The 18,574-nt window shown below is 42.7% G+C and overlaps 1 protein-coding gene across 5 annotated transcripts in view; it reads left to right on the forward strand.

Moving 5' to 3' along the window:
- HDAC6 (histone deacetylase 6) overlaps nucleotides 1–18,574 on the forward strand; it is a 1,533,697-nt gene that overhangs the window by 389,429 nt on the left and 1,125,694 nt on the right. For all 5 annotated transcript variants that reach the window (XM_044080374.1, XM_044080376.1, XM_044080377.1 and 2 more), the window contains exon 7: nucleotides 12,701–12,798. In XM_044080374.1, coding sequence (XP_043936309.1) covers nucleotides 12,701–12,798 — 98 coding nt within the window. The remainder of the gene's footprint in view (nucleotides 1–12,700; nucleotides 12,799–18,574) is intronic.

Consider the following 18,574-nt stretch of genomic DNA (forward strand, 5'->3'; position numbering starts at 1 on the left):
ATGAAAGCCATAGAAAAGGTACCTCTTTCAGAACAAGGTCAAGGATTTTACTCCAGATTATTCCTTGTTCCAAGAAAAGAAAATCAATGGAGGCCTATTCTCGACCTGTCCGCACTGAATACTTACCTCATTGTGCCAAAATTCAAGATGCTGACCCTACAGCAACTTCTTCCCATGCTGGGCAAGGAGTCTTGGCTGGTGACTCTAGATCTCAAGGAGGCATACCTGCATGTCCCTATTCGGCAAAGTTGCAGAAGACACCTCCGATTTCTTGCAGAATCAGAGCATTATCAATTCTCAGCATTGCCCTTTGGCTTATCTACTGCGCCCAGAGTATTCACGAAATGCCTGGCATCAGTAATTGCACACTGCAGACTTCAGGGGATTCAAATCTACCCGTATCTGGACGACTGCCTTATACAAGCGGACAACAAGAAAAATTTGATAAAGGGCTTGGACTATGCCATCCACCTATTACAGGCCTTGGGATTCACAGTCAACATCCAAAAATCAAGACTTGTTCCATTCCAAAGGATAACCTTTTTGGGTGCAGATCTAGATACAACCACCCAAATGGCCTTTCTCACAGAAGAAAAACAAAAACAACTTCCGGATTACTTCATGAATCTGACAAGACAAACTCAGCTAACTGCAAGGAAAATCCTGCAGGCCCTGGGTTACATGGCATCCTGCATAATTCTGATTCCACAAGACAGGCTGCATATGAGAAAATTACAATGGTACCTAAGGAGTGTATGGTCTCAGCACAGTCACAGTTTGGAAACTTTGATACCAATCATTCCTTGCCTTCAAAAGGAATTCCTGTGGTGGGCTCAAGCCTGTCAGTCCAACAGAGGGTTGCCCTTCAACAAACCAAAAACAAAACAAACCATCACCACGGACGCTTCAGACCGAGGATGGGGAGCACACATGGAGGGCAAATGTATCCAAGGCCTATGGTCTCAAGGACAGCTGCGCATGCACATAAACCAAAAGGAAATGCTGGCAGTGATACACGCAATCGAGGTCTTCAAACCTTTCCTCCATCAAGGCCACCTGTTAATAAGGACAGACAACACCACAGTCATGTGGTACATAAACAAGCAAGGAGACACGCATTCCTACCCTCTATGCAGGCTGGCCATGAATCTATGGGAACTATGCTTGAAACTCAATATCCAACTACAGTCCCAGTTCGTGCCAGGGAAAGAAAATGCACTGGCAGACAGCTTAAGCAGAACTACCATGGATGCACATGAATGGATGCTGCACCCAGACATCTTTCTACTCATAACACAAGCATGGGGAAAGCCGGAGATAGATCTGTTCGCCTCGCTCCACAATCATCAACTGAAAACATTCTGCTCAAGGACATACCATCCCACAAGCTTGGAGGGTGGACTCTCTCTCTTTCAGCTGGAAAGCTCTAACAGTCTATGCCTTCCCACCTCTCCCATTAATGTCCAAGGTTTTACTGAAGATCAGGGCAGAACAGCCAAGAGTGATTCTGATAGCTCCAGACTGGCCAAGGCAGCACTGGTACCCACTATTGAGGAGCATGTCACAGACGAAACCGTGGCCTCTCCCCCTATGGCCACTTCTTCTGGCGCAGAACAATTTCAAGATCATGCATCCCAACTTGAAAACATTGCAGCTAACTGCCTGGAAAATTCCATAAACCCCCCTCAAAATGACTTATCACAGAGAGTAAAGGATATTATTATGGAAGCTCGCCGACCTTCCACAAGGAAGACATACTCAGCAAAATGGAAAATTTTTCTCATTTGGAACACAACAAAAGGCTTAGATGTGACAGTGGCGAGCATGACACATATTCTGGAATACTTAGCAGAATTGTTCCACAATGGCCTGTCCTATTCTTCCATTAAGATTCATGCCTCAGCAATTTCAACAGAATACAATGTTGATCCACCTATCTTCTCACATCCTCTCCTCAGGCAATTTCTGAGAGGAATCAAAAACATCAATCCTCCAAGGAAACCCCCTTTACCTACTTGGGATCTCAACTTTGTGCTGGAGAAACTAACACTTCCTCCCTTTGAAACCTACTTGGGATCTCAACTTTGTGCTGGAGAAACTAACACTTCCTCCCTTTGAACCAGCAGCATCGGCGGATCTACAGTTTCTGTCTTGGAAAACTGCATTCCTTCTGGCCATAACTTCAGCAAGAAGACTGAGTTACAAGCTTTAATGGCAGTACAGCCATTTCTTATCTTCCATCAGGACAGAGTTTCATTGAGAACCAATCCTACTTTTATGCCAAAGGTGGTATCTAGGGTATCCTTGAACCAAGCTATTCACTTGCCTACACTCTTCCCAAATCCACAAAATAAAGGGGAAAAACTTCTACACACTCTGGATATACACAGACAACTACGCTACTACTTGGACAGAACTAAAAGTTACAGAAAGACTGACCAACTCCTTGTAGCATATGCTGCTGGGGTACAAGGAAAAGCAATTTCCAAACAGACAATTTCAAAGTGGATAGGAAATTGCATTCGATTTTGTTACTCCTTTCATGGAAAGACGGTTCCTGCAAACATTAGGCCTCATTCCACGAGGGCCACAGCCACCACTACAGCCTTCCTAAGAGGGGTGGCTACCAAGGACATTTTAGAAGCTGCTACATGGAGCTCCGTGCATACATTTGCCAAACATTACAATTTACCTTTATACTCCAGATCCAGAGCAGGTTTTGCTACAGCAGTCCTGCAGGGTATCTTAACTACACCATCCTTTTCTTAGTACCTCCTCCCCAGATTGGCTATGGTATTCTACCCATATGTTATGACTGCAGATGCATCCTTGAAGGACATAGTACAGTTTTGTACCTACCATAAATGTAGATGTCCAATAGGTATGCATCTGCAGTCAGGTTTACCCTCCCTCCTTCCCCTCTGTGGTATTCCTAGGGTGCTTACCCCTCCATTAGCTAGCTGGGGGATCTATTATGGTGTATTTGCTTGTATATATATATGTATATATTTTGGAAAATGTTTGGCATTTATTGCATTCCTCCAAATTTGGCCTTCCTAGAGGGCTCCTGGCATCTGGGGCAAGAAACACTGAGGAAAATGGCGTCGGCTGATGCTTTTATACCCCAGACGCTCTGACGTCGGGGAAAGTGCGACATCAGCCGAGGCCAGACCCAGACTTTGGAATCCGCCGACAAGGGCTGCCTGAGGCAGGACAACCCATATGTTATGACTGCAGATGCATACCTATCGGACATCTACATTTATGGTAGGTACAAAACTGTACTTTCCACCCCCACCAGCGGCCACAGTGACCACGGACGCTTCCCTGATAGGGTGGGGGGGCATTTTCAGGGAAGAACAGCCCAAGGCATATGGACCGAACAAGAGACACATCTGCATATCAATGTCCTGGAGATGAGAGTGGTACTTTTAGCGTTGCAGTACTTCCAGGATGTTCGTGTTTCACTGTTGCAGTCATGACTGTAGGGTTCTCCCTTGCCGGCAGGCAGTCCTCTGTCGGCCAGAATCCCAAAGTCTGGGTCCGGCGTCGGCTCTTCAGCTATGCTCCCTGACGTCAGAGTTCCAGGAGTACAAAGCTGACAGCCGAAGCCATGTTCTCCAGTCTTTCTTGCCGTGCTGTGATAGCAGTTCGCAAGTGCCGGTCAGCTGACTCCTGACAAATTTTTCTGAACAAACTTCAGTCCGAAGGCTTTCTTCTCCTACTCAAAGCTAAGTACCCCATTGGGGAAACATTTTTCTTGCTCCAGTCCGATGTCAGAAAAAGTTAATAATTGTATTTCATGTGGGAAGCAAATACCTCATAAGGATTTTCATTCTTACTGTATTCCTTGCTTAGGCCCTGACCATGACGTAGCTAGTTGTCGGTTTTGCGCTAGATTCAGTCAACGTACAATTAAGCGAAGGTACGATTTTGCATTTCATTACTTCGGTAGGCGTTTTAATTACAAAATGTCGTCGGATATGGTTCCGGCTACCGGAGTTCACGACGCAAGGACAAAGACAGGCCTCCGAGGTCCAAATCAGACGATATCGTTCAAGCAGAGCCAGCTTCAGGTTTGGCCGTCGTCATTGAGGCGCTTTTGCAGCCCCTGTCATCGGCCATTTCGGAACTGATGGCCGAAATGGACTCCCACGAGGAGCCAACTAGGCCTTTGAATATTTCTGTTGCAGGACCTTCGGACAATGCTTCTTTGGATGGGTCCAGATCCGCTGTGCAGGTACTGGCTTCCGAAGGGGTTTTCAGGCCTACTCAGCTTCTAATAAAGGCAAAGCCAAAGACAAAGGCAAAGACTCCTTCCAAATCAAAGACTGCAACACAGGCCTCTTCTGATCTTGCTCCCAAGTCACAGAAACAGTTACTTAAGATGGCGGAGGACTTACTTACTATGATTAGGGGTTCACACCCCCCTCCAGATAAAAGGCCAAGGCAGGAAGTTTATTATGACTCCTCTGATCAGGCTTCTGTTTCTTCAGTTTCTTCTTCTGACCAGGAATATTCTTTCCCTCCTTATGAGGATTCTGATGCTGAGGAATCCATTCCTTCAGCTTCTCCCCCTGAGGACTTCTCTTTTGGGGAAACTTTGCATGAAATGAGGGAACATTTCCACTGGGAAGGACAGGAGTATTCGGAATCTAAGAAAAGACTAAGGGATTTTCTTCTTCTTCCCCACCATAGACCCCTGGCTATTCCTCCTATTTTAGATATTGTGGATGATGCTTTTTCGGAGGCTAACATAACCCCTGACTCTTTTCCTCCAGCTCCTGTTAAGCCTGACCGATATTACAGGGTTCCTGATTCCCACCAGTTTTTATACAAGAACCCTACTGCTGACCCTGAAACCATTTCTCAGGGTCCTATGGCCGCTTCTGCTAAAAGCCCCATTCCCATTGAGAAGGATTCCAGATCTTTAGAAAGATGGGACAAAAAAGTGTACACTTCTGCTACTTTATCTATTAGGGCTTTAAACTGTCAGTTTCATATGCTGAAATACCAGCAATTTCTCCTGTCTGTTTTAAAACAAAAGCTAACTTCCATTTCCGCCTGTGCAGATAAGGAATTACATGACTTAATGCATGCCACTGAACAAGTTGGGAAACATGGTTTACACTGTGAATTTGATGCCTTGGAGGCTTCTTGTAGGGCTGCTGCCTCTGGCACAGTAATTAGAAGGCATGCATGGTTAAAGGAACAAAATTTGCCAGATCAAGTAAAAGCTAAATTATTGGATACTCCTGTTCAGCATAATGTTTTGTTTGGATCTAAAGCTGCAGAGGTGATTAAAAAGATGGAGGACAAGGCAAACTCCATGCAAACAGTTAAAGATTTCTTACAAGTACAGCCACCCAGATTTAGTAGGAAGTGGCCTACCAAAAATCGGTCCTTTCCCAATTCAGGCAGGCCTCAGAGGGGTAGATGCAGACGCTCCCGAGGAAGGCCTCAAACACAAGCCTGTTATAGACCAAGACAGTGGACTGCTTCCACCCCTAGGGGAGAAGAGGACAGATCGCAAGCTCATAGGAAACGGACTCAATGACTCCCTCTGTTGGGCTGCAGGAACGTCTTGCCTGGAAGCCCCTCTCGGAGGAAAACTTTCTCTTTTTCACCAAAATTGGAATCGTATAACCCAAGAAAAGTGGGTTCTGGATGTGGTTTCAAGAGGTTACAAATTCCATTTTCATACCCTACCAAGGCTAAGCGGATGGCCAGATCTTCCAAAACATCAGTGGACAGAGGCCTTAAACCAGGTGGAAGCTCTCTTGGCTATGAAAGCCATAGAACTAGTTCCACTTTCAGAGAGGGGACAAGGTTTTTACTCAAGGCTCTTTCTAGTCCCCAGGAAGCAAAATTCATGGAGACCCATTCTGGATCGGTCAGTCTTGAACACTTTTCTAGAGATACCAAAATTCAAGATGCTTACACTACAGCAGCTACTTCCAATGCTGACCAAAAATGCATGGATGGTAACTTTAGATTTAAAGGAGGCATATTTACACATTCCCATCAGGCAGGACCGCAGAAAATACCTCAGGTTCAAGGCCGGATCGAGGCACTTTCAATTCTCTGCGCTGCCCTTTGGATTGTCTACTGCGTCCAGGGTCTTCACCAAATGCCTGGCTCCAGTAGTAGTTTATTGCAGACTCAAGGGAATTCAAATTTCCCCTTATCTGGACGACTGTCTTATTCAGGCAGACAGCAAGGATGTCTTACTCCAGCATCTACAATTTGCTCAGAATCTTCTCAAGTTCCTGGGATTCACTGTAAACATAAGAGTCAAATCTGACTCCCTCACAACAGATAATTTTTCTGGGCGCTTCTCTAAACACAGCAACCCAGATGGCATTTCTGACATACGAAAAACAGTTACAGCTGGCTTCAACTTTCAAAACCTTGGCAACTTTAACTCAGCTATCTGCAAGGAGATTCCTGCAGGCTTTGGGTTACATGGCCTCCTGCATCCTTCTCGTACCATATGCAAGACTACATATGAGGAAAATACAGTGGTACCTAAAAAGTGTATGGTCTCAGCATTGCCACAGTTTAGACATACTGATCTCCATCCTGCCTTGTCTTCAAAAGGAATTCCTTTGGTGGTCCAAGGCATGTACTCTACGGAAAACCCTTCTGCCTGCCTCTTGCCACTCAGATACTAACCACGGATGCCTCAGATTATGCCTGGGGAGCCCATTTTCAGGGCAACTGTCTGCAAGGCCTTTGGACAAAGGATCAGAAGCACCTGCATATCAATTTAACGGAAATGTTAGCCGTTCAGAAAGCCCTATTGGCCTTCAGGAATCTTCTACAACCAGGACAACTACTGATACGGACAGACAACACCACAGTTATGTGGTACATAAACAAGCAAGGGGAATCTCATTCCTACCCCCTTTGCAGACTAGCCATGGATCTGTGGAACACAGCTCTAGCTTGCAATCTGGACCTTCAAGCTCAGTTTCTACCAGGGAAGCAAAACTTCCTGGCAGACAGTCTGAGCAGAAACCTTTCAGACCCACACGAGTGGATGCTGGACACCGAAATATTCAAGATGATAACAGCAGTCTGGGGATGTCCTCACAGAAACCTTTCAGACCCACACGAGTGGATGCTGGACACCGAAATATTCAAGATGATAACAGCAGTCTGGGGATGTCCTCACATAGACCTCTTTGCATCCCACCTCAATCATCAACTACAGATTTTTTGCACCAGGACTTTCCACGAACAAGCTTGGAAAGTGGATGCACTGTCATTCAGTTGGAGAAACCTCTCGGGATATGCCTTTCCGCCTCTCTCTCTTCTTCCACGGGTATTATTAAAGATCAAACAAGACAAACTCAAGATGATAATCTTGCTGGCCCCAAATTGGCCTCGACAGTTTTGGTACCAAACTCTGAAAAACCTTTGCCTGGAGCCCCCTTGGATTTTACCACAGACTCTGAACCTTGTGTCCCAACACCAGGGTCAGGTTCTACACTCCCATGTCAGAACACTCAGCCTGGCGGCCTGGTTAATCCAGGGTCTTTGATTCATTCTCTCCTACCCAAGCAGGTTATGGGTGTCATTTTAGAAGCCAGACGTCCTAGCATTAGAAAACCTTATACAGGAAAATGGAAAAGATTTTGTTCCTGGATGCAGGCTCAGGATTCTGATCCTCTTCTTCCTAACATTCCTTTGATTTTACTTTACCTGACAGACCTCTTACATAAGGGTCTCTCTTTCTCTTCCATTAAGATACATGCCTCTGCTATTTCTGCTCATTATAATACAGACCCTCCAATCTTTTCCCACCAGCTCATGAGACAGTTTCTCAGTGGAGCTAAGAACTTAAGGCCCCCTAGATCTCCTCCCATTCCTGCTTGGGATCTCAACTAGGTTTTGGAAAAGCTCACCTTACCTCCTTTTGAGCCTGCTGCCACTTCTGACATCAAGTTTTTATCTTGGAAAACAGCCATCCTGTTAGCTCTCACCTCTGCCAGGAGAGTTTCAGAGTTGCAAGCTCTTATGGCTGTGGAACCTTATATTATTTTTCATCAAGACAGGGTGTCTTTAAGGACTAATCCTACTTGGTTTCCAAAGTGGCTTTAAATCAAACTATTCACTTGCTAACTTTTTTCCCCACTCCTCAAAATAAAGGGGAAAGGATCTTACATTCCTTGGATGTACACAGACAACTACGTTTTTACCTGGACAGAACCAAGGACATCAGGAAATCAGAGCAATTGTTTGTTTCTTATGCTTCAAGTTCCCAAGGTAAAGCCATTTCAAAACAGACCATTTCTAAATGGATTGCTTATGGAATCAGATTTTGCTATTCACACCATGGAAAGCAAATCCCAGGGAGTATAAGAACTCATTCCACCAGAGCTGCTGCCACTTCTGCTGCCTTCCTCAGGGGAGTTCCTACCAAAGACATTTTGGAAGCTGCAACTTGGAGTTCAGTGTTTTCAAAGCGCTACAATCTACCTCTCTACTCTAAGTCTAGGGCAGGCTTTGCTTCTGCAGTCTTGCAGGGCCTTTTAGCCACCCCTTCTTCTTTATGACCACCTCCCTTTCATTCTGCTTTGGGATTCTACCCTACAGTCATGACTGCAACAGTGAAACACGATGAACATAGTACAGTTGTGTGTACTTACCATAAATGTAGATGTTCGAGTGTCTTCACTGTTGCAGTCTGCTTCTCCCTCCTGTCCCTCTTATTTTTACTTTTGTGTGGTTCCTTTTTTCACCATTCTTCTGAGGTTTATTTGCAAAGGGTATGGGACCTTATTCATTTTTGGACGCCTGACATCTGGGGCAAGAAAAACTGGAGAACATGGTGTCGTCTGTCAGCTTTGTACTCCTGGCGCTCTGACGTCAGGGAGCATGGATGAACAGCCGACGCCGGACCCAGACTTTGGGATTCTGGCCGACCGAGGACTGCCTGCCAGCAGGGGAGAACCCTACAGTCATGACTGCAACAGTGATGACACTCGAACATCTACATTTATGGTAAGTGTACACAACTGTACTATTCTCTTCCTCTGGGAACAATTGAGATTCAGACGGACAACATGTCAGTGGTCTAGTACTTGAACAAACAAGGAGGAACCAGGTCCTACCCCCTTTGTCGTGAGGCCCTAAGAGTATGGCAGTGGGCTACATCCACCCAGCGCTTTCTGTTAGCAATGCACATCCTGGAGAAATCCATTGTAATACCAGACAAGCTGAGCAGAGCAATTATGTTGCCTCACGATTGGTCCCTCAAGAAAGAAATAGTGGAGAGAATTTTCCACAGGTGGGGCCAGCCTTGCTGTGACCTTTTTGCCAACCACATGAACACGAAATGCAGAAGCTACTTTGCCCTGATTCCCCCTCCGGGAGAAGTCACAAGGGATGCACTCATACACAATTGGCCTCCGGGTCTCCTCTGTGCATTCCCACCAATTCCCTTGATACCCAAAGTATTACAGAAAGCAAAAGCCCTGGGATGGACCATAATTCTAATAACCCCTCAATGGCCTCGTCAGTTTGGGTTCCTCTTCCTTTGACTTCATCAGTTGGAAGACCCTTGGATTCTGCACCCAGTTCCAGGTCTTCTGACCCATTCGTCGGAGGATCTTCATCCCTCTATTCAGTCCCTGCAATTGACAGCTTGGCTATTCCAATTTCCAATATAGCCAGGTTCCATAACCTCTCAAATAAAAAGCAGCAGATTCTGATATCTTCTCATAAGTCCTCTACTGGGAAGCTATATCTTAGCAAATGGAAAAGATTTTCTATATGAGCCTCTCAAAATAACATTGATCCCTGTCAAGCCCCTATTGCCTCCATATTAGAGTTCTTGACTGTGCCTTTCAATAAAGGAGCTGCAGCAGCAACAGTTCAGGTTCAACTTGCTGTTATCTCTAATTTTCACCTTAGTTTTAAAGGATTGAATATAATGTCACAAGCTATCCAAAGCCTTTCTCAAAGGGATTTTTCATCTCAGACCTCCTGTGAAATCCCCTTATACCCCATGGAATCTAAACTTTATGCTTTCACACATTCTCACCTTTTGAACCAGCTTCCTCATGCAATTTGAAATATCTGTCATGGAAGACGATCCTTTTAGTAGCCATCACTTCTGCCCGTAGAGTGTCAGAGCTTCAGGCCTTGTCCATAAAGCCTCCTTATTTGATTTTCCATGCGAACAAATCCTTCATTCTTGCCCAGTTTGTACTGAAACTAACCTTAACCAGATTATAGATTTGCCAGTGTTCTTTCCCAAACACACTAACAACTTGGAGTATATGCTGCACAAGCTTGATGTTCATAACACCTCAGATTTTACTTGGATAGAACAAAAGAGTTCAGAAAATCAAAACAGCTTTTCGTTTCCTTTTCAGATTCCAGAAAAGGTATGCCAGTGGCAAAAACAACACTGTCTAAATGGTTATCTGATTGTATCACATTTGTTTATTCTGCTTCTAATATGTCCTTACAACACAAAATTAAGACTAATTCTACCAGAGCAGTGTCCACATCTTCTGCCTTTTCTGCTAGGTTTCCTATAGACATTTGTGCAGCAGCCCACTTGGTCAAGACCTCATACCTGTATCACTCATTACAAAGTTGACAGGGCCTCCTTTGGTTCTGCTGTCTTGAAAAACATACTTCCGTGAGCCACCCGAGAAAGATGGTGCTTGGGACGCTACCCATCTGTAAGAATGAACGGCGAGATAAAACAACTTCACATAAAGAAGTTATGTACTCACCATAACGTTCCATGTGAGTTGTTCATCTCGCCTTCATTCTTACTTTCCACCCTCCTACCCCCTCTAGGGTTTTTCGAGGACCGAGATACTAGATTTTTCCTTGTTGCTCAATCCTTCTAGGGCTTTCTCCTAAAGATTGATATAATGACACATGGTATTATTATATACTGCAAACAAGATCTGAGGTAACTCCAGGTGCATCATGGGATAGGGACTTGGCCTCAAGCTGTCTGAATACCTCAAGCTTTCTAGTAAGCCAGCTCGGAGCCGAACCCATGTGTAAGAAAGAAGGGGAGATGAACAACCCGCATGGAATGTCATGGTGAGTACATAACTTCTTTTTATTCGCAGATCTGAGCAGCGTTTTATTTCCTTTCATCACAGGACTTTGGGTTTGGCTGTTTCTAAGCAAGCCATCTCTTCTTGGATTTCTAAGACCATTTCTTTGTTACTGTTTCATAGGAAATGTCTTGCCTCCTCATTGAAGGCTCATTCTACGAGGGTTGTTGCCTCCTGTGGTGTTTTTTTACAAGGGGTTGGATACCAGTTTCATCCTTGAGGCTGCTACTTGGTCCTCTGTTCATACTTTTACTAAGCATTACAAGTTGGATGTTATTTCCAGGGCGAAGACTGGCTTTACCAGGGCTGTCCTGCAAGGTTTCTGGAAGGCTCTTCTGTGCCGTCCTCCCAGGCTTCCTCTTGAGCTTTTGTACTCTCCCTTCCTTTGGTTATGAATACTACAGCAGTAATATGGAAGCACGTAATACAGTTGTGTAAAATCTCATCATAATAGCATATGTCCTTCTCTTCACTGTCACAGTATTCACTTCCTCTCTCCTGCCCCCTCTAATCTAGCCTGTTCTTTATCCCGGTCCTGGCCAAGGTGCTCTTTTCTCCTTTCACCTTCTGGATGCACATGATCTCTCTTGTCCTTTGGGACTTTGTGTTCTTCTTGGGGCTTTTTCAGTTCTTAGTGGGTGCATCTGTACTTTATGCCCTATCCCTTGCACAGGAGCGTACATGTGATGTACACAGCTGTAAGTACTAAGGCTTTGGTATCCTGGCTAGATGTTGAGCTATCCTTGGCAGGAGATCCCTTCTGTTATGAATATGAATACTGCAACAGTGAAGAGAAGGGCATCTACTGTTAATGGTAAGAATTTACACATCTGTACTTCTAATGATGTGGACTTCATCTACTGCATAATTAAGGTATACTTTTTTGTTGTTTTTTGCACCTGGCCTGCAGTAGAAAATCTTTAGCTGCAGTTCTGAGTTAAAGCATTTCTCAGAGACCTGTCCTGTTTTCAGAAGCCTAATGTAATAGTTAAGGATAGAAGAGCCTTAGTTTTTTTTTTTTGTTTTTTGTCAAAGAAAAAATTGTCAATTTTTGAATTGGTTTTCTTCACAGAGCTAAAGTTTTCGTTTTGGAAGGCAGTTTTTGTAGTGGGCCATAATGTTGGACAGAAGGACTTCTGAGATGCCACTCTCAGATTCAGAACATATCTTAGCTCTTAATCAAACTTTTCCTAGAGAAATTATCTCCAATTTCATTCTCGGGTCTGCCTGATTTTAATCCTTTTCTGCACTTGAATTTTACTTTTTTCTTCCAGTAGTGAGATGCATCATAAAAGGAAAAAGTTAGACTTGCTAAAAGAACTGAAAAAGGCATAAACATGCACTGGTTTAGAAATATAAGTGCAGTACTTACATCAGTGGCATTTGTCGTGAGATCAGCTAAGGAGGTCTTGAGCTTCTGGAATTTTTTGGACCAAAATCAGGGACTAGGAAGGTAAGATGTGCATTTGTTTTATTTAACTGCTGCAAAACTCCTTTCCCAATGATCTGCTGTTCATGTCAGTACTTCAATCAACAATGTTTTTGTTGAGATGGTTACTTGCATTGCTCAGATTACTATACTGTTTGTTTCTCTGCCTTTCTTCCAGAAATTCTATGAATGTGCTTGCTTAGCAGTTGGTTCTGTATTACAACTTGTAGACAAGGTCGTATCAGCAGAAATACAAAATGGCTTGGCTGTAGTCAGGTACAGTATTTGTACATATGTGTTTTTTTTTTTGTTAATTTTTTTAGGTGACATATGAATCTCCTAATTAATATAAAAACATGGGTATATGTGCATCGTTTTTTGCAGTGTGTGGGCACCTCTTGTGTTAACTGTAGAACTGTTTTACTCTTTTGACCTTGGATACCCAGTTCATGAGTATTTATTTAGTGTTTTCGTGTCCATGGGTGTCTGATTATGTTTTCCATTTTTGATGCTCCTGCTTTCAAGGAGTTTTTCTCCAGCAGTTAAATCCATGAGAATACCACCCTTCTAATAACGTTTTTTTTTTTTTTTTTACTTTGCTTATCTATGGGGTATACTTCTAAATGTTTAAGAAGTGTGATTGTATCCCATCCATACAATTCTTTGTCTTCCATCATTTTAGTTTGTCCGTATGAATGTGATCTTAGCCAGCTTAATCATCTTACTAAGTTGGGAGCACCACTGCTGCACAGTTTTGTCAGAATTCAGTTTTCCATTAGCTGTTATGGGGTAGTCCATCTGCTACCTTTCTATAGCCAGGTTGGTTAATTATACAAACTTTTGTCTTATTTTCTTATTTTTGTTTGATGTGATTGCCAAATGTGCTGATTACTTTAGTTTGCTTTTTCATCCATTCCTTTTCTTATTCAATATATTAACCCAAGCCCCCCCCCCCCCCAAGAACTGCTCTATTGTGGGAAAACCTCAGATTTGTTTGCCTCTTTTTCAAACAAGACAACTAAACACATTTTGTTCCATGACAAGCCTAGAAATAGATGCATTTTCATTCCCTTGGAAAATAGTGTTCCTTTGTGTTTCTACCCTTTTAGTAAATACTTGCATAACAGAGTAAAATAAATTAGGAACTATCCACTGTGTCTACTGCAGAGTCTTTGGGTATGTAACAGTAGGTAGCACCACGTGGCTGCAGCTTTTTTTTCTTGTTTTACTAGGGACTTTGTAGCCCACTTAAGGTCCTACAACTTGGTCACGTTCCCAGTTGACAACTGCAGGTTAAGCAGAGGGTGCTGAGTAATTGCCCCACCCCCATGTCTTTTGAGCCACTTTAGAAGAAATGTCCATCAGAGTTCCCTTGGAGTTCTTCAAGGCTTTATCTTCAGCTAGAAAAACATTGCTTGTTTTTAAAAACTAAATGTATTGGCTTATTTATTTTCTTGTCAGTACACTCCACAAACTTCTTTTAAAGCAGAGATTGAATTTTTGTGCTGTCTATATTCTTTCACTGCCTAATTCCACATTGAACTGTAAGATGTGCTAGTGATGTCTGATGTGGCACTAGTTAACTTATATGGTAGAAGACTTGCATACTTATTGAGTTATGCTTAACTGAGGCACGCAAGGTGTTTCTGGATAGATACTAGTGCGCTTCCAAGTATTTCTGGACTTGATTCTTTAGTGTCAGATAATGTAACCAACATGAGCTCAGTTTCAAAATAGTATATGGCAGCTTATAAGTTCATAGTTACTTGTTAGGCTATTGATCTTTGAGGATCTTAAGAATCATAGCCTTACATTTTTAGTTTTTATATTTTTGTTTGCTGGTAACCCAGAGACTTGCAGAACAAGGATATGTTGGGCATTTACACATCCCTCCTATACAAGAGGGACGAGGATGCTGAACTGGTGGTGAATTTGTGGTTACACATCCACTCTTGCAAATTACTTTTGAATAGAAGAAAGTAAAATACTTTGCTTTATGTGGAGTGGAAGACTGTTCCACAGAACATGTTGGAGGGATAGGTGTGTATCACAAAGTAGAATTCTCTGCGATACATATCTGTCTCTCTAATGTGTTCTGTTTGTTGCAGAAGAAACTGAGATCCCTGGAGTGGGTGTTTATGCCACCATTGGACTTGAGAATGTGTAATAGGGCTGACAGATTAGGGTCTATTGAGACTCTGTAGGCACAACCGAGATCATTTTTCAGTAGCCTGCATGATTCTGAGAAGGGGGCAAGGCTTGGAAATTGTCCACATAGATTTTATGACTTAAGCTTTTGATTGTCTTCATGAGAATGTGGCTTGGCCATTCCAGTGGGGCAAGTACATATCAAAAGCAACATTATACTCAGACTAATGAGCACTGATCATATCTCTCAACGTCTTTGCACAAGAAATCTGGACACATACAAAAATAATTAGGGCAAAGGACAAAAAATGGGAACAGATTTTAAATATTGCACTTATAAAGATGATTAACAGGTGATCAAAAAGTGTAATGAAAGGGGTGAGTTGATACAGGAAATTTCCAAATTTTTTCAGCTCACCTTTTCCACGTTTTCTAAAGGATTCTCTAACCCCTCATCCGGTATTAGCAATAAACAAAATAAATAGTCTCAACAAAATGCAAGTAAATGGACCTTTGAGAGGAAATGACTATGGGGTTTCAAAAAGAATTCAGGACCCTTCCAAAACTAACGACAGCCCATCAAGTCAGAATGACTGTCTAAGGAATCTTCCCACCCAGCCTTGCAGCACCATTTCCTTTCCTGAACATCTCAATCTCCACTTTTGTCTTTGGCAACAGATGGTTTGAGACAAATGAGTTCTGAACATCATTCATCAAGGCTACAAATGAAAGGAGGAATTTCCTCCCACTACCAAGTGGTAATCCCCCATACACCACACCAGACTGTTTTATTTCCACCTGTCCTTCACATGCTGATTGATATATGGTGTGATACAACCAGCTCCTCCTTCCCATTTGGGAAAAGTTTTTTTTTATTCAAAGATGTCTTTAGTGCCAAAGAAAGAAAATGCTTGGAGACAAGTTCTGGATTTCAGAATTGTCACTTCTTAATCTATTACCTCTTCTTCTTCATGCAAGTTTCCTGGTAACACTATTTATCTGGACTGTAGGCATTTCTTAATGTTTTTTGCGCCCGGATTAAATTATCAGTTCTCTGCCTTACCCTTTGGAATATCCACTGCACCAGGATTGTTTACAAAATGTCTAGCTCCATTTATAGCTCATTGAAGGCTACAGGGTATCCACATTTGTCCATATTTAGATGTCTTGCTTATCTTTGCAGAGTCTTTTTTAGTGTCATGCATCTCTCACTTGGGTGAGAGATCTTGTACAGAAGCTGGGATTCCAAGAGAAATTCAAAGGTCTTTTTTTTTTTTTTTTTTTAATTCCTTCACACAGAATTGTATTCCTGGGTTGCCAGCTTGAAACCTCAATTCAAAGAGTTTTTTTCCCACAAGAAAAAATAGATCATTATCTAGATCTGTTTATAAGATTTTGCACTCAGACATTAGTAGCTTCGATGGAATACGTTTTGATTTTGGGTCTCATGGCATCTAATGCTCCTGGCAAGACTCCTCATGAGATCCTCATGAGAAAGATACAACAGTATCTAAAGTCTCCTTGGTGCCGTCAACAACAGTCCTTTGTCTTTTCAAATCCCAATGCCTTGGTTTGTTAGAAGAGAAATCACTTGGTGGAGACAGCAAATATCCTTAAATCAGGGTTTCTCCTTCTCATTCCCTGTTCCAAAGCAGGCAGTTACCACAGATGCCTTGGATTTAGCTTAGGGAGCAGTTTCGGGAGGGATAAAAGCACAAGGTGCTTGGGACACCAAAGACAGATGCAAACACATAAATATAAAAGAGATGCACAATCAAGGCATTTAACTCTGAGAGTCATCTTTGGTCCCCAGGATTCTACAAGTTGTTACAGACAATACCACAGTCATCTGGTACATCAACAAACAAGGGGGAATTGGGTTGTACCCCTGTCTGCATGCTAGCTATGTTAGCTTGATATAGCTTCAAAACTCAGACTCACTCTAAAGGTATCCTACAGTCTGTTAGCAAAATCATGTGTCAGACAAGCTGAGCAGAACAAGGGCAGACCCTCACAAATAGAAACTACATGGGTAGGTCTTCCAAGATTTTATCCATCTTTGGGGAATTCCTCAAGTAGGCCTATTTTTTCTCTCTGAACAGTCACTTGGCAAGATTCTGCTCCAGGACTCCATGCAAAAAGCCCTGGAAGAAAGATGCTTTTTTCTCCTTGGACAAGAACATTCCTGTATACTTTTTCACCCTTTCTCCGGTTATCCAGGGTACTTCTGAAGATTCAGAAGGAATCCCCCAAAGATCATTGTAGTAACTCTCTTCTGGCCCCAGGCAACTGTGGCTCTTCTTCTTTTGGAAATGGCCACAAGCTTCCTCACAAATTGGATCAACTCATGCAAGAACACAGGTGTTAGATACACCCTGACCACAAGCAACATCAGTTGACTGCCTGGATGATGAGTTTTGGTTCCCTTTAGGGACCTGTTTACTGAGGACATGCTGCAGGTACTAATGGAGGCAAGAAAAACCTTCTACTAGAAAACTGTATATTAACAAATGGAAAAGGTTTTCTAGTTGGTACCAACAACATAACCAGCACCCATTTGGGGCTAGTTCTCAGGTTTTACAGTATTTGTGTGAGCTACTTTCCTATGGCTTGTCTTACTTCCCTATTAAGGTTAATTTATCGTCCATTTTGGCATTTCTGCCCATGGATCCTCCACTTTCAAGGCGCTTTCATGTCAAAATGTTTTTGAAAGGGGTTTTTGCATAAGAGGCCTCCAAGAAAACTGGTGGTCCCTCCTTGGGATTTTAATTTTGTGTGATAGATGCTGACACTTGCTCCATTTGAACCAGCTAACCTGGCTGACATAAGATTCTTAACATGGAAAACAGTTTTACCAATTACTCTGAACTCTCTAAGAAGGATATCTGAGTTGCAAGCTCTTATGGTTAGTCAGTCCTATCTAATTTCCTACAGACACAGGGTTTCTTTGAGAACTAATCCTTCTTTTATGCCTAAAGTGGTATCCGAGTTTATTTTAAGCCAAACTGTTCTTTCCTGAACCTAAAAATGAGGGAGAAAGGTTACTCCATACTTTGGATGTCCACAGATAACTGTGGTACTATTTTTACAGAACTAAATATTTCATATCTTTTGTATCAATTGTTCATTCCTTGTGAAGGTAAGAATGGATAAACTTGTGTCAAAATAGACCGTTTCCAAATGGCTGTCTAAGACTTTTTACCTTTTGTCATACTCGCCACAGCAAAACTATTCCAGGTAGGGTCAGGCCCACTCTACCAGGCTTTGGCTTCATTTATGGATTTTTTGGAAAGGGTTGAATTCTAGAAGTATTTTAGAAGCTGCAGCTTGAGCCTCTATTCATAGTTTTACAAAGCAATGTAAACTTAATTCATCCTCAAGGTCTAGATCAGACTTTGCTAGGACCATTCCCCAAGGGTGTCTGGACTCTTCTCTTTCCACCTCCCAAATGTAGTAACCTAGAGTAATCTACCAATATAGCTAAGGCAACTGCAGCAGTGATCAATATGATGAGCATAGTACAGCTATGCAAGTAAACTTACCATAACAGTTGATGTTCGGATCATCACTGTTGCAGTAGCCACTCCCTCCCTCCATCTTCCTTGTTTTTTTTTTTTTTTTTTGGGTGTGTTGTTTATGCCAGGATGTGAACATTTATTTTTTTAATTCCCACCATTGTCCATTCAGGGCGTATCCCCCCCCCCCCCTGTTGACATGATATCTCTAAACTGATTGCTGCCCAAATCTGTCTTTGTAGTCAGCCCAACTCAAACTGATTGACTGTTTTGGAAGCTGGAAGGCTGTTATATCCTATGCAGGACATAAACATATAGCTAAGGCTACTGCAACAGTGATCATTTGAACATCCACTGTTATGGTAAGTTTACTGACTTGTGTACTTTAG

The sequence above is a fragment of the Protopterus annectens genome, chromosome 8.part0, assembly GCF_019279795.1.
Source record: "Protopterus annectens isolate FY-2018-M chromosome 8.part0, PAN1.0, whole genome shotgun sequence".
NCBI classification, from domain to species: Eukaryota; Metazoa; Chordata; order Ceratodontiformes; family Protopteridae; genus Protopterus; species Protopterus annectens.